Source organism: Typopeltis vanoorti, chromosome 9, assembly GCF_054136105.1.
Source record: "Typopeltis vanoorti isolate ZY-2024b chromosome 9, IOZ_Tvanoo_1.0, whole genome shotgun sequence".
Classification (NCBI taxonomy): domain Eukaryota; kingdom Metazoa; phylum Arthropoda; class Arachnida; order Uropygi; family Thelyphonidae; genus Typopeltis; species Typopeltis vanoorti.
The window spans coordinates 40,551,605-40,569,318 of record NC_143557.1 but is presented as its reverse complement, the minus strand read 5'-3'; the positions used below and the strand labels follow the sequence as shown (position 1 = coordinate 40,569,318).

Genomic DNA, 17,714 nt, shown 5'->3' with positions numbered 1-17,714 from the left:
ATTAAGCATATCATATCATGTCTGTACATTGTTGGGGAAACCTTGTATGCAATTTCTGGCATAACACAGTTCCTGGATGTTGCATACATTAATTAATAACTACCAGATTTCATGAAGTATAATTCCTTGGTTTTTGTTTAGTGTGCCTTGTGAGAGAATTAGCACTTTAGTTGGATTGGAAAGAGCTGGGTTCAATCATGTCTATAATGTGAGGAATCTATCAGGGCTTTTCAATTAAGGGTGAGTTAGCCAGTCTCATGGCAGTGGAGGATTTTTCCTCCCACTAACTTATTTTGAGGGTTTACTTATTCTTCAAAGCAGGCCAACTGGCACTGTGAACACATGTATCCATAGACATCTAATGTTTACCCTCAGAGGGGATGCAACAGAGGAATGGCAATTTAGCTGTATTAAATTGCTTAAAACCTATAATCAAGGGACTCAATTTGTCTAAGGATAGATGAGAATTAGATGGACAGTGAGTGAATACTCTCAGAACATTCTAACAAAAGAATTCTCTTTTAAGTAAGCCATGGAGGATGCTTACCAATCTACAGTGCAATGTTCTACAAGGATATGGGCCATGAATACACTTCTTTCTTTTTTCTTATTTCAAACATCACCTACACATTCTTTTTTTTTACAGATTTTGAGATTTCTCTCAAATAAACACTCCATGGGTGTTTATAGAATGGATGTCTTTAGGGGAACATAGCAACTGATTTGATGGCTTTAACTGATTTGATGGCCCCTGATGCTAATAGATTTTATCATCATCATCATCATCAAATTCAAAGGGTGTACAGGATATGATAGTACTACATAAAAATTTACATCATTGCTAACTTCCTATCTACAATTTTCCTCCAAATCAGTCTGTTACTTGTCAAGACTACAACATTATCAGATCTTATATTTCTGTCGTCTAAGGCACATTGTACCGTATCAATCCACCTATATCTTGGTCTTCTTCTGGGTCATTTTCCTGCCAACCTGGCAGAGAACACTTCTTCCTTGTTTTTAATATGATATTGCCATCGATGCCATTTGTTCATGCCTCTAATCTTTCTCAGGACTCTCATTCTGTGGTCTCTAGTCTTTGGTCAAGTGTTTTACTGCTGACCCAGCTCTTAAATCCATAAGTTAAAACTGATTTGAACACTGTCATGTATACAGCTGTAGTGTCGGAAATAGCTGGCCCACTATAAGTCGGCCATTCGTTTCAGACACAATACGAGAGAATAGTATCTTAACATAAAGACATGATTAAACTCTCAAGAGCATACGGAGAGAGGTAATAAATAACTTGTAAATGAAAAGTGTATTAACTTAATTGACAATATTCTTGTAATTATAATTCAAATACTGTTTTAGAATAATACCCAATACAGGGAAAATTATGTTAACCAATCAGCAGAAGGCCTGATCATTATGCAATAGTCCATGACACAGCAGAAAACCCGACACTTCGAAAAGAACGAATAAAGAAAGACAGCGGAGCGACAAGGAAATCTTGCCACATCCGAGGAAGGACCAGACTTGAAACAAAGGAACCACTTCGCTAAGAAGATTAACCGGTAAGGCATATATCTCCTATCCTATATGTATATCGAGTGCTGTAAAACTAGAGTGAAGAAGGAAAAAGGGGAGAACCTTAAGCATAGCCCTGCTTGACCTGACTAGAAGATCTGTTTTTTGGACCGAACGTCTTGATAGGACCTTCCTGTTGTAATTTGTAAATTTGTGTTTGAACTTATAATGGAACAGTTAAGAGATGAATTATTATATGAGATACAATGAATGAAGGTACTGCTCTGTACATTAAGCCCTGTGACTTGCATAAGTCTTATAGCAAGGAGTTTCCTTTTGACAAGATTTGTAATTGATAAGATTGAGTGAACGTATCATGTGTAATTTGATTAATTTTGTATTGCCAAAACTTGCATAACAACTGGAGTATCATTTAATCTTAATGCAAACCACAGAAATAACTCAGATTAACTAATGCTCCTGGATTATAATTGTATGAGCCTGCATATTAAGAAGTGCGTGAGAGGAATTTATTGAGCCTATTGCAGTTGCGTGGGCATTTGTGCATGAACCTATTTCTTTTTTTTTTATTATTATTACATGATTTCCTGTATATGAATTTTAGTTGTATTAAAATGCATTATCTTAAATCAAAGTTTGTATGTTTCTGTTGCTTGAAACTGACCTACCACTTATAAAAAATTCAAACCTGTATAAGTTGGGGGGGGGGGGGGAGACATTTGACGTAACATAAAGAGGGGGAGCCGCGACTGCATACCACGTGTTCCCAATGCTAAGTAATATTGTCGAGATAGTTATTAAAGTAAGCTTAAGTATCAGGAGCTAGCCACCAGCTGGCACAATCGATCTCAAAATAAATAAATTTGTCGGAAGCTAACTTCTTGTACGAGTAAGATATAAGTTGGTAAATACACAGAACAAGTAAAAGTAACGAGATATAACAGTGGCGCAGAAGTCGACAGAATCTGCTTGAAAAGGAAAAATATAAAGCAAGCAATACAGGCATGATAAGTTGGTTCAGTCTCACACACAGAACTTAAGATATTGAAAAAATCGTAGAGAGAAAAAGGGTTCATAACTCATCCCGTAACAAAGTGTAACTTGAAAGAGTAAATATGTCTTTACCAACATCCCCTGAATTAAGTGATCCTGAATTTCTTAAAAGTATAAATCTGTATCAAATTTTCCATCAATTCTCAGGTGAAGATACCGAAGATGCGAGAGCTTTCTTCGACTATACAGAGGAACTTAGAAAGATAGGGCGATGGAGTGACTTCCAGTTACTCATACTGCTTCGCAGTAAACTGGTTGGAAAAGCAAAGAGCTTTCTCTACTCCTCGCCCCTATTGAAGGAAACTTTGGACTACCAGAGGTTTAGACAAATCCTAACCTCCCAGTTTTCTAAGACAAAAAACGTTGGGCCTAACCTATGGAAGCTCCAGAGAATATCCCAGAAGGAAAAAGAAAGTGTTTCTGACTTTCACAATAGGCTGCTCACCTTTGCTAACACATTATGTGTGCTTGACGAGAAAAACCGGCATCTGGAATGGGCTATATTCCAGCATTTTAGAGTTGGTCTGAGGCAGGAGCTAAGGGAGACTGCATTTGGGAAGGGAATATCAAATTTGAAGGAATCTCTCTCTCAAGCGCAGCTATGATGCTGCACTTGAGAGAGAGAACAGCTGTTGGGAGACATTTATCCCGGAACCACTGCCAGTCCTTTCAATATTATTAAAGAAAACAAGGAGAGACAGCAGAAGGTGCTGAGAAGTTCAGAAGAAAAGAAGACTGAGTCAGTTTATAGCGTTGCAATAGATGCTTGTGACTTCAACGAAGTTCGATCCATAGTCAGGGCAAGAGGTGGAGAAGCTACAAAAACCACTCATAGAAAGTCTTGATGCCATGATAAACCAGCTAATGACCGATCTGTCAAAAAATCAAATGCTCCCCTCTTGGCAAGAAGATAGAATAAAGAATATTGTCAACAATGAAGTTGAAAGACTACAGCAACCTATGCTAGAGAGGATGAATCACATGATGAGGAAGCTGGAAGAAATGTCTGCAGACTATAAAATGGAAACCCCTTTATCCTCAGACGGTGCAGATGGGAAAAGTCACAGCCGAGAAATTCCTAGGTGCTTTAAGTGTAGCAAGTTAGGACATATTGCTCGTGACTGTTTTGTAGCACAGAGAGGAACTAGATATAGACCAGAGACAACATCGCTCACTTGTGCCAGATTACCCAGTATAAAGGGGGGGGCCAGGACAATGTAAGTTTCCCTGGAATGGTGGTGAGAGGAAAAATCTCCAGAAGAAATTTTGAAGCACTCATTGACACCGGTTCCCAAGCCTCTATTATATCTGAGAGACATATCAAGGAACTCGGGTCTTGTGTGAAGAATAGAATCACACATTTGAAGAGACCAATTGGGATCGTAGGGATATCCCCACTTCCCAACACATGCCACTAAAGTAGTGAGAATGAAAGTAGGACAGCCCGAGTTTGGAGTGTATGCATGGCACAATTTCTTGGTTCTACCTAAGAACTCGCTCTCCCACATAGGGCTAATCTTGAGGGAGGATTTCCTGAGGAAGAATGGATTCTCATGCAACTATTACAAAAGAGAGATCAAATTGAAGAAAGGATTCTAACAATGTTAGTCAGAACAGTTACAGACATAAAAGAAGCTCACCCCACATCAATCCGCGATCAAAGAAAAGCAGAAACCACAATCTGAGAGAGGAAGAACACCTCCAAGACGAAAACTTTCCCTTCAACATGAGACACAGGGATACCCCGGATGTTACCTGTGAGGATAATACCAATCGGGGGAGTCAAGATAGGCCGACCGGGGCAGGAGAGAGAGAGGAAGCACAAAATCCGGTACATAGGTATATGCTGAGGCGTAAGCAAGGAGGACAACCCTTCCCCAGAGAAAGAAGACGATGTTATTAACAAAAATCATTTTAGAAAAGGGGGGGGGGGTAAAGTATAATTTAAAAAAAATTTTTTCTGTAACTACATTAAAGAATAATTTTTAACTAAAGGGGGGGGCCTTTGTTGTGTCAGAAATAGCTGGCCCACTATAAGTCGGCCATTCGTTTCAGACACAACATGAGAGAATAGTATCTTAACATAAAGATATGCTTAAACTCTCAAGAGCAGATGCAGAGAGGTAATAAATAACTTGTAAATGAAAAGTGTATTAACTTAATTGACAATATTCTTGGAACATAATTCAAATACTGTTTTAGAATAATACCCAATACAGGGAAAATTATGTTAACCAATCAGTAGAAGGCCTGATCATTACGCAATAGTTCATGACACAGCAAAAAACCCAAAACGTAATCCGGTAACCCCTGCAGTAACAGTTCCGTCGAGAAGGCTGCCGAGAAAAGAACATGACCTCATCATTATTTGATGAATCAAAGATGGCTGAGTGAGTGACATAGACAGAGAGTGAGGGCACTCGCCGCTGAGATATAAGGAGCAGCGCGCACTTCAAGCGCTCTCTTGTTTTCTGCACCTTTCCGTGTTCCAGTGAGAAGGCCGTGAGGGCTGAGGAAGCTTGTCGCCGGTGTCCAGTAACCATCCACGTTGCTGTGGGGCCCGATGTGTACAGGACGTCCAACCGAACAACAGGGAACCAGCAGACAGGGCCATTGGTGAATTTGCCACCAATGTGACAATAACGAAGAACCCAACACTTCGAAAAGAACGAATAAAGAAAGACAGCGGAGCGACAAGGAAATCTTGCCATGTCCGAGGAAGGACCAGACTTGAAACAAAGGAACCACTTCGCTAAGAAGATTAACCGGTAAGGCATATATCTCCTACCCTATATGTATATCGAGTGCTGTAAAACCAGAGTGAACAAGAAAAAAGGGGAGAACCTTAAGCATAGCCCTGCTTGACCTGACTAGAAGATCTGTTTTTGGACCGAACGTCTTGATAGGACCTTCCTGTTGTAATTTGTAAATTTGTGTTTGAATTTATAATGGAACAGTTAAGAGATGAATTATTATATGAGATACAATGAATGAAGGTACTGCTCTGTACATTAAGCCCTGTGACTTGCATAAGTCTTATAGCAAGGAGTTTCCTTTTTACAAGATTTGTAATTGATAAGATTGAGTGAATGTATCATGTGTAATTTGATTAATTTTGTATTGCCAAAACTTGCATAACAACTGGAGTATCATTTAATCTTAATGCAAACCACAGAAATAACTCTGATTAACTAATGCTCCTGGATCATAATTGTATGAGCCTACATATTAAGAAGTGCGTGAGAGGAATTGATTGAGCATATTGCAGTTGCATGGGCATTTGTGCATGAATCTATTTCTTTTTTTTATTATTATTACATGATTTCCTGTATATGAATTTTAGTTGTATTAAAATGCATTATCTTAAATCAAAGTTTGTATGTTTCTGTTGTTTGAGACTGACCTACCACTTATAAAAAATTCGAACCTGTGTAAGTTGGGGGGGGGGGAGACATTTGACGTAACATAAAGAGGGGGAGCTGCGACTGCATACCACATGTTCCCAATGCTAAGTAATATTGTCGAGATGGTTATTAAAGTAAGCTTAAGTATCAGGAACTAGCCACCAGCTGGCATGTTTTACTTGTTCCACAGGTTGTCCATTCAGAATGCAGTTGACATTTTGAACAATTCTGCCTATTTTTATTGTCTTTGTATTTTTTATTGCTGACCTTCATACCATATCTATTACAATAGTTATTCAATTTAGTCAGGGAATCTTGCAGACCTGTAGCGGATTTATTTAGAAGTATAACATCGTCCGCATAAAGCAAAGAGCTGACATTAACATCTCCAATTTTGATATCATGTTTATTACCACTTTCCTTCATAATGTGATTGATAATGAATAACAGAGAGGATAATGTTCATCCTGGTCTCACACCAGATTTAACATCTTCCTGTTTTAATGATTTTAACAGATTTCAATAAAATTAAAATTAACATCAGAAATAAAATCTATTAGTACCAAAAAGGAGACAGTACCTTTGTAATTGAGTTCCTGGTGAACAAAGTACAGTTTATCAGAAAATAACAAAGATTAAGAGTGACTAAGCTTGATGCTCAAGAAGTACGATTCGGTTTAAATGAATAAACTGAATTGAGTTTAACCCGCTTGATCATTCAAAGATGAAATACAGACTGGTCTATTTATACCTAGATATACATAACTACTACAAAATGTGATCAATGTCTATGTCTGCAAGGGGAAATTAGATAAAATGGAGGAAAATCAACTCTACAGCTACAGTATGAAAATCAACTCTACAGCTACATGATAGGAAAGGAGACAAAAACAATGAAGTGACCACAGTTATGCCTCTTAGATAAGCAAAGTGGGTTATTTTTCCACTGATTGAGCACTCAGGATACCTCACCTCTTGAGAAACCAGTCAGCTTTGCTGTTTTCAAAACTGTGGCTCCAGCCAGACAGGCACCCCACAATAAGCCCTGTATCGATCTCCAAAAGCTCCTTCGTTTGTCCCATTCTGATCAACACTATTGATAACTACTGTTAAGTAGGATTCTTAAATAGTTGCCTAAAACTTGTAATGGTACACATGACTAAGTATTCTGTATATATGCTGTGTAAGTGACGTTTACATATATCTGCATAAAGGTTTATAAATTCACTGGCTTATGTGTAGCTTATACTAAGTTGTTATTACTCCACTGCAAGATGTGTAGACATCAGTTTTTACTTACTGTAGATGATCTTTAAGCTTGAGCACTACAAGGACTGTTGTATGACTAGGATGAACAGAGAGTGCTCTCATGAGCAAAACATGAATAAGTGTTGAAAATTTTTCCACTTGGTTATATTATAAATTAGAGATGCCAAGAAATTATATTCTTGGTTTCATCCTTTATCCAAGTGTAAGCAAACAAAGTTTGCACACGATGGCTATTTGCATATGGAAATATGACTTCTGCATTACTTCAACCATTTGGTATCACTTCTGAGTCTGTCTCCCACTGATGAGATTTCAATAAAGGTTAAAACCTTCCCATAATGCATTATGGATATGTGCATTGCATTATGGGATACTAAGGCAATTGTTATGAAGTCATTAGCCTCTATATACGAGTTGACCTGTCAACAAGTTACTTCATGCGCAAACTTTGTTTGCACTTGGATAAAAGATGAAACAAGAATATAATTTCTTGCATCTTTAATTTACTGTGAATAAGGTTTCAAGTTACTAAGAGCAGGCTATATAAGGAAGAGAGTGGGTGAAAGAACAAAGCCTTTAGGAACACTGGCACTAACAGGAAAATCTATGGAGATGATACCTTTCAATAAAACAACCTTACAGGTTGTTTTAGTGAAAGGTATTATCTGAAAGACAAATGACAATCCAATTATAAACAGATGAGGGTAATCCAAGAGAGGACAGTTTGCTGAGAACCATTCGATGCAAGACTTTATCAAATGCCTTGGAAATGTCATGCAATATTTTATTCAACTGTAAGTAAATATAGTTAAATAACTAAAACAAAATAACAAACAACACTTCTGTTCATAATTACACGTAACTACCTGTAACTACAAAATTATGAATGTGAAGTAACATTTTCAAGTTTTTAAAATTAAAAACAAGCACATAAATAGATTAAATGCAGAAGACTATCTTAGGTGTGCACTTTCCTCAAATGTTCCTTGGATAAAGCAACTATCCATAGAAAACCAAGCTCTGCCTTCCTACAAAGTAAGTGTTAAGTAGTAATCTTATTTTTATGTGAAAATGGAAATAAATTCTGAGTTCACTTCACATTCTTAAAAAAAATCAAATTCTTGTTTAATTCTTTATCCCCATGTAAGTAAACAAAGTCTGTGCTCAAAGTATCTTCACCACTATGCTAAATGTATACAGAGAGCAATGGTTATACATTAATTGCCTTAATATTCTATAATGCCATCTTACAGATGCGTATAATATGGAAAGGGTCATTACCCAGATCAGTTTCGACCTTTACTGAGGTCTCATCAGTGGGAGCCAGATCCAGAAGAAGTATCAAGACTGAAGTAATGCAGAAGTCATATTTCCATATACAAATAGGAAAATTTATATACTTTATATACTTGTATATGGGAAATAGTATGTTCTTTTGTTTGTTTTTTTTAATGTGATTTCTGCTCATGAAAGTTTTAAGTTTACATGTATATAAAGCCTAATGGTTTCGTCTTAATATACGATAATGCAAAGTACACATCTTTTCGGATGTGTATAATGCTATGCATTATGGAAATTGCTATGCACTGGTTTTGGAGTTAGGTGCTTGAAGAAAGTATTGTTCAGTGAGAGTTTGGAAGTGCAAAACCAGGGAAACTAGAGATATTGGGTGGGGGTGGGGGGGAGGCAATCAAGCATATGTCTAGCCACTCCTCGGATATATAAATATAAACGCAGAAACGATTGTGAAGAACTGGGTGCATTTTCCAGGTTTCAAATTGGAATGGACAGGTAATGACATTATGTTAGGATAACTGTAGGCCCGAGGAGATGTTAAAATGTATGTACATGAATGCCCAAATTATCAGAAATAAAAGAGCAGTTTTTTTGCATTGGTCAGCTAAACTTGGCCAAAAAATTATTGGCATTAGCGAGACATGGTTGTCAGAGATTTAGTTACAGGGATAGAATGTAACAGATACTGTATTATAAGAAACAGAGCTGGAGGAGGGGTATTATATGATAGCTGAAGAACTTCAACCAACAAAAATAGAAATTAAGGAAGATTGTAGATCGGATGGAAATGGTTCATTTGAGGCTGTCTGGTGTGAGACAGAGGCCAACAGGACAAAATATACTGTTGTTGCTGCTATACACCTGGGGGGTCCAGAAGAAAATGTGGATGACATGCATCAGCAGATTAGCACAATGAGTGCAGGCCAAGCAATTATCATGGTAGACTTCAACTATGGTTATATAGACTGAAAGAGGAAAGGACACATTGGCAAGATGTAAATGGAATTTATACAGTTACTAATGGATAATTAGCAGAAACAGCATGTGATGGAAGAGACCAGGGGTTTGAGAGTGTTGGTTCTCATAATAGCATCAGAAGATCTATTTATGATTGTAGTAGAAACTCTACTTCCGATCGCGGGAGAGTGACCATGCAGTCTTGTCCTGGGAAGTTGCTCAACATACGGAAATTTCAGTCAAGAAAGGGTTTATGCAGAACTACAAAGCTGGCAATTATGACAAACTTATGAGGCAACTTGGAACGGTGACATGACATAAGAAACTACATGGAATGAATGTCATTGGTACCAGGAAGTGGTCAAGGATTGTCTGAGCTAGGCAGTACATACCCAGGGTCAGAGTGCATACCCAGGGTCAGGAGGATAAACTGAGTAGGGATTAAGTGGATAAATAACAATATAAAGCAGGAGTTGCAAAAAAAGAAAGCATTGTGGAAAGAATATAAACAGCAAGGTGATCAGCATTCCCAAGAGCAGTATAAAGCACAAGCAAGAAGGGTAACTAGTATGGGAAGGAAGGCTACATCAGATTTCAAGAGAAAATTAGCTAAGCACGCCAAAGTAAATCCAAAAGAGTTTTTTTCACTACATAGCAAACAAGGAATTACACTTGGAAGCTGTTTAAGAGTGTGGTTAGTAAGGGTGTGCAGACTAGGTTCTTTTCTTGAAGAGTGGTGAATGAGTGGAATGCCAGAGGTGGTTGTGAGCCCTCCGACAATGAATAGGTTTAAGGAGATGTATGATAGGAATAGTGTTAATAGATAGAGTGGGTCTCCTGCAATGAATCTTTTGATTCCATGTAGTGCCCATATAAATAATAATAAATTTTTAACACTTTATGTCTCAGATAAATTACATACATATAATGATGATGATGACAATGACAAGGTTTATCATCATACAGAGTATTTACATATGTATACAATGAGACATATTTTCTGTGCAGTATAAAGATTCAGTACAAAATGCACAGTATGCAATTTTTTATAAATATTATTATACATTTTTATAAAAAAATTAGCTAAATATTTATCCATCGTATTTACATATGGATTGACATGAATGTGCGTACAGTTCACTATACAATGCAGTAATACAATCCACAATTCAATAGTAATGGAATAATTTTATATAAATATACATAATTTTTCTGCATTTTGACATTTGTATTTTTATTTCAATATTTTTTTCTACATTCTATATTTAATACAGATATTTTACAACATATAATTTAATAACAATGATACTAATAATAAGTTGATATCAATATCAAAGTTTGTTAGTATGGAGCATATACTACAAAATATACTATTAAAACATTATTGTTGCCTTTTTTTATCACAACAAAAATTAAATATACAAGTTGCTGCATACATTCTTTTTTGATACACTTGTTTGTTTGGGCAGCATTTCTGCTGTCTTCCTCCAAGCTTCTGCAGAACTTATCTGAGGAAGATAATAGATGGCAGTGGTTTTGTGATTCTGTTTCAGTACCCATAGCAAGATGTGTAGATTTAACTGCTTATATGTATGTGCTTGGAAACATATATATGAAGATTCTGGTTAACATGTAGAGGCGAGTACATGCACCCATGGACTACCACTGCATAAGCACAGTTTAACCTTTTTGAAAGGGGGGGGCGGATTTGGATATGCCGTGCTTGTCTCCTTGTATTGGCGTTTGAGAGGAATTCGCTATAGGTTTGTGTGTGTAATTTCCCTCCAATTTTCAGTCTTGCTATAATATCTATATAGTGCCTGTTTCAGCTCTCAGTAGGTGGTCCATAGGTTTCTCTTATCAAATGGAAGTTTGTTGATTGTCAGGTAGCTTTGGGTGGCTTTTCTGTAGCGATTATTATACTGAAGTAACATTTTAGCATGAACGTGTAGTGGCATAAGTGTTTCATCTTAAATATTTTGTGTTCTGTACTTGCTGCCCATATTAGTGTGGGCTCTTTCCTTTCTCTGTTATTAATATAATAATGGAAAGGGCGATAACATTAGTATATAATAGCACATTATTACCATGAGTGGGCTATGGACGATTTTATGGTATTTTTATTGATTTTTAGTTTTTTTATTTTTAATGTATTTTTTACATAGCCTGGAAACCTCGCTCTAGAGACCATACATGGAACTGTTTTTTTCCAAGCCATTTCAGGCCTCCAATAAGCTGACCATTTGATCAACCAAGACTTCTGCATTAATTCAACCTTTCTATCTTACTGGGTCCGGTTCCCACTGATGACACATCAATAAAGGTTGAAACTGGTTCATGTAATAGTTTTTCCCATAATGGTTAGCAATATACACTACCAAAAGGAAGTGTGCTTTACATTATTATTATTATTATTATTCAGGCCTCCAAGGAGTCAAAAGACTCATCGAGGGAGGTCCTTCCTAAGACATAAAGTCTGTCAAGACTCACTGAGGGAAGGTCCCCCCCTGAGAAACACAAAGTCCATCATACCACTCTTTAAACTCACTGACCGTTCTCGCTCCCACCACTCCATCAGGCAATGCATTCCACGGCTCAACCACCCTCCACACAAAGAAACCACTCCTTACCCTCTTGCTCACAGTTTCCTTTCGTAACTTCCAGGGATGGCCTCTTGTCATCACTCCTTCCCGCTGATCAACCAAGCGAAAGAACTCCCCAGTGTCAACCCTGTAACCACCTCTCAACAGTTTAAAAGTCTCAATCATATCACCTCTCCTTCTTCTATCCACCAAACTCTGCAGTCCACATTCTCTCAGCCGATCCTCATAACTATCCTTGTACAGTCCTGAAACCATCTTTGTCATCCGTCTTTGTATCCTTTCCACAGTTAATTTATCCCCTTCAAATCCTGGGGACCAAATCTGAGAACAATAGTCCAAGTGTGGTCTGATCAGAGACTTATACAACGGAATGATAACCCTCTTATCTCTGCAGGTCAGTGTCCTTCTCATAATAGCAGCAATCCTCTGTGTTACCTTCACCACCTTTGCAATATGTCCCCTAAACTTCAGGTTTCTATCAATCATCAACCCCAGATCTCTTGTCTCCCCTACTTCCTCCAGTATAACTTCTCCCATAGAGTATGCAGCATCCCATCGATGTTTCCCAAACCTCAAGACCTTACATTTTGCTGCATTAAACTGACACCCCCCATTCATTTGCCCATCTATCTAGCTTATTTAAATCCTCTTGCAGGGCTACCACATCTGCACTATTACTAATAATCCTTCCCAGCTTCGCATCATCTGCAAACAACTGAATATCCCCCTGCAATCCACTGGCTATGTCATTGATATAAAGGTTAAACAATATAGGTCCTAGTACTGAGCCCTGTGGGACCCCACTTGTAACCCTCTGCCTCCTGGAAACTGCTCCACCATACACAACTCTATGATACCTATCAGACAGCCAATCCTGAATCCAGTTGACCAATCTGACATCCAGACCCATGTGCTGCAACTTAAATATCAGCTTATCATGTGGCACCCTGTCAAATGCCTTCGCCAAGTCTAAGAAAATTGCAGTATATGCCTTTCCCTCATCTAATGTTCTTGTAACTTTATTATAAAAGGCTAGCATATTGCTAAAACAAGAGCGTCCTTTCACAAATCCATGTTGATTCTCACAGATAACATTACCTTCATCTGCCCAATGCTGTACATGGTCCCTCACTACTTTCTCCAAGATCTTAACAACTACTGATGACACACAGACTGGCCTATAATTAGACACTTCCAGTCTGTTACCACCCTTATGCAATGGCACTATCTTACCTTCCTTCCATTCCCTGGGCACCTTTGCCAAAGCCAGACTTTCATTGAAAAGCCACGTTAAAGGTACTGTCAATTCCCTAGCACATTCTCTCAAAACTCGTGGCGAAATACCATCCAGTCCCACAGCTTTATTGACATCCAGAGTACTCAGTATCTGAAACGCACTCTCCTCCTGTACCTCCAGACCTCGTACCAGTCCTATCCCTCTAGCATTAAAACTGACTCCTCTAGGATGAAATACTCCAATAAAGTGTTCATTGAACAATTCCACTATGTCCTCTGCATCAGTCACTCTATTCCCATTTTTATCCCACAATATCATTCTTCCACAGTCATTTCTCCTCCTACTGGCCACATAGCTAAAAAATTCCCTAGGATTTTCTTTGGATCTTAGGGCCAATCTCCTCTCATATTCCAGTTTCGCTTTCCTTACCACACTAGTCACTCTTCTGGCCTGTGTCTTATATTCCTCATGCATCTCTTCACCTATCTCCTTATATCTCTTCCATAGCCTCTTTTTCGCATGCAATTCCCATTTAATATTGTTTGTCATCCACTTTACTCCAAATTGCGTCCTCTTCTTCACTCGTGGTATACAACTTACCATTGCTGATAACAAATATTCTTTCACAATTTTCCATGCACTGGTGATATCCCGGCCTTTCAATTCCTCCCTCCATGAAACTTCCCGAAGTTGACGTCTAAGACTATTATAATTACCTGCCTTATAATTCCACATAAGTTCCCGTCTCTTTGATACTCCTGCATGTCTATTCATTTTCCAAGTCAACACCATATGGTCACTCTCTCCAACTGGTGGGAGAGACGTCAACTCAGTTATTATCAACTCTTCTGATGCTATAACCAAATCCAAAATTTTTGAACCTCTTGTTCCCTCTGTTACATGTTGCCTAAGACATTTGTCCCTCAAGAATTCTAGAAATTCCATTCCCCTATTGCTACATGCATCTTCCTCTCTCCAATTTATACTACTGAAGTTAAAATCTCCCATAACAATCATTCTTCTTGCACTTGCCAAACTTAGCTGTCTAAACATCTCCTGGTCCCCATCCTCTGTGCTCCTGGGTCTGTAGCAACACCCCACTAAATATCCTGTCTTGCCTACCTCTACCTCACACCATATGCTCTCAAAATCATTTGTCTCACTTCCTTCCAAATTCTCCACTCTTAGAGGACATAGGTCATCACTTATCATAAGCAGTACCCCACCACCACGCTTTCCCCTCCTATCCTGACGAAAAATGCTATACCCAGACCTATTATGAGACACTGAAGCAACTGATGTGATGTTGACAGCCTCCATATACAAGCAGCCTATGAAGCTTTATTTTTTGCTTACACTTGGGTAAAGTCTAAACAAGGATATAATTTCTTGTCAAGTTTTTGGATGTTCATTTACGATGAACATCCAATCTCCAACATTAACAGTCACTCATAGATTAGCCCAAAGATATCAATAATTTTTAGTCAGACAGAGAGAGAGAAACAGACAGCTACCACAATCTCAGGATTCTAAAAATCCTAACAGGAATAAATTATGGTCTGAAATAGTACGAGTTCTACAGCAATATTCTTTAGTTTTAATAATAAAACCCGAGTTTCTGAGATAAAAAAAAAACTCAACTTGCCTATATCAATGACTGACTGACTCAGAAACTAGAAGTCAAGATGTCTAAATAAAGTTCTTTTAGTTATTGAATAAAATGAAACCAATACTGTGATTTCATCCCTTCATTTCAGTTCAAATTGTCTCATAATCATTACCTCTGCTGGTTTTTTTTTTTTTTTTTGGTTCATATGCCAAAAGCCATTCCTACTAGCCAGAAAGCAAGACACTGTGAAATTTCCCGATACGTGACGATGCTCAATTTTGAAAGGTATTCTACAAATCAGGTTTTAGCCCAATTTTGTTATCCACATTTTGTGTTAAGTCTTGATGAAAGCAACAAGAAAGTTAGAAACCCATCGAGTCAACACCAAAAATCACACGGATAAGAGAGAAAAAAGAACTAGACTAACAGAATCATGCCTCAAAGTCAGACCACAGACAGAAATTAGTCATCATCCACCATTGCTTACTACATGGAAAACAACCAGAATGTTAAGTGAGGAAATACAATTGCATGATAGTTTCAACAAAACCAAGGGATGAAGGGTTGTTTTTATTTTATTTAATACAATAATCATTAATGAAATTTTAAGACTGTAGAATCTACAGTACACACTAACGTTGCCTATGTAGAGAAAGAGAGAAGAAACATCTAATGCAATTTTGAGTTACATAAAAGTATAAGAAATCATCAATTAGGACAAGCAACATGTCAGAACTTAGCTACTTGAAGAAATACTGGTCAGCAATCATTAACAATCAACGGCATAAGAGATGCACGTGGTGAGTTCATCTCCTATCTTAACCAATATCATAATACACAGGTTCAAACGATCATATGAAATATTTAATGGGCAACTTTTTGTATAATACTGCACATGTAATCCTGATACCACAGAAAAACCAGTGTGAAAATCCAATGACTTAATCATAAAATAAGATTATTCCTTAAAATATTTCTAAAACATCAATCTATGATTCATGTTATATGAAACAGAAGAAACATTAAAAACACATTAAGCACAAAGAAAGTATTAAGTAACATAAAAATCTTACTTGCTGTTGTAATCTTTTATTAATATCTTTTAAGTCAAATATCTCTTGAAGGAATTTAGACTCCATTTCATTTCTTTCCTATACACAAAAGTAACCATATTTAATAACATAGTAAATAACCCAGTACTGTAGTATTCACTATATTTAATGCAGTCTAACACAAACCATTTTCTTGAAATATATATGCTAAGGAACCTAAAATTTATACTTGCCTAATGGGTTTGTCAACCTACTAAAAAGTAGACCAAAAATTTCATTAATGTATTAAAACTATGGGAACCAATAATATACAGCAGTCAGGATTTTTATGTGGCACTTCAGTTTTCATGGTTACGTTTCTGTGTGAGTGTGGGTGGGTGAGTGCATTACTGAGCAAGCACTTTGCAAGAGTATATCATTCAGGTGGTGACATTGCAGGAATGAATGAACCAATAGCTTATATGGGAATTGTGGTGAATGAAGTGGAGGTGAATAGTCTATTACAAAACCTCAATGTCAATACATCTGAGGGATTGGATGGTATACCAGCTCGTGTCGTACGTGAAGTGGCTAAAGAATTGTCAGTACCCTTGACCATTTTGTTTAATTTGAGTCTTGGGTCTGGGTTAGTCCTGATGGGGTGGAATGAGGGGAAAATAGCTCCACTGCATAAAGGAGGTTCCACGACTGCTGTTGTAAATTACTGACCGATCAACATATCAGGAATCATTGTCAAGTTCTTGGAGAAAATAGTCAAGAGAAAAATACAGGATTGGATAGATGAAAATGGGATATTGTGTGGGGGACAGCATGGTTTTGTGAAGGGTAGATCATGCCTCAGTAACTTGCTCATGTTTTATAACACAGTGACGGCTGAACTGGATAAAGTTAATGGGTTTACAGTGATTCTACTGGACCTGGCTAAGGCCTTTGACAGGATACCACATGGAATTCTAATCAGTAAACTGCAGTATATGGGGATGGATATAGGATTGGTGAGATGGATAGGAGGGTGGTTGATGGAGAGATATCAGATATATCAGAGGCTGTCCAAAAGACAGCCTGTGACTAGTAGTGTGCCACAGGGTTCTGTTCTTGGACCACTACTTTTCAATTTGTTCATTAACGATATAGAAAAGGATCTGAGAGTAGGTGTTCATTTGTTTGCTGATGATGCAAAGTTGGGTAGAGCAATAGTGAGTGCACAGGATGTCAAAATTTTGCAAGATGATTTGGATAGTTTGGAGGACTGGGCTAAGGAGAATGAATGTCAATTTAATGTGGCAAAGTGTAAGGTTATGCATTTTGGGGTGAAAAGATTAGCAGCAGTATATCACATTGATGGAACTGTACTCCAGGAGAGTGATGAGGCCAGGGATTTGGGAGTGTTAGTGGATAGGGAGTTGAAGTTTAGGGCGCACATAGCAAAAGTGGCTAAATCAGCTCATCAAATCACTTAGTTGCTGAAAAATACTTTAACAAGCAGAGACAAACAAGTTATTGTTCCTCTGTATCGAGCTTTGATATGACACCATCTAGACTACTATGCCCAGATTTGGGCGTCAGGGTTTCTTCTTGATTGGGAGAAGGTGGAGAGGATCCAGAGACGAGTGACCAATATTATAGCAAGTCTATGGAATGAACCTTATGAGAACAGGCTGAAGATTTGTGGGTTGCAGAAAT

General features: G+C 37.7%; 1 protein-coding gene across 1 annotated transcript in view; it reads right to left on the bottom strand.

Annotated features, from left to right (window-relative positions):
- Positions 1–17,714, bottom strand: part of LOC150102997 (leucine-rich repeat-containing protein 45-like) — a 358,127-nt gene that overhangs the window by 88,573 nt on the left and 251,840 nt on the right. The window contains exon 13 of the mRNA XM_090398041.1: positions 16,053–16,130. Coding sequence (XP_090254167.1) covers positions 16,053–16,130 — 78 coding nt within the window. The remainder of the gene's footprint in view (positions 1–16,052; positions 16,131–17,714) is intronic.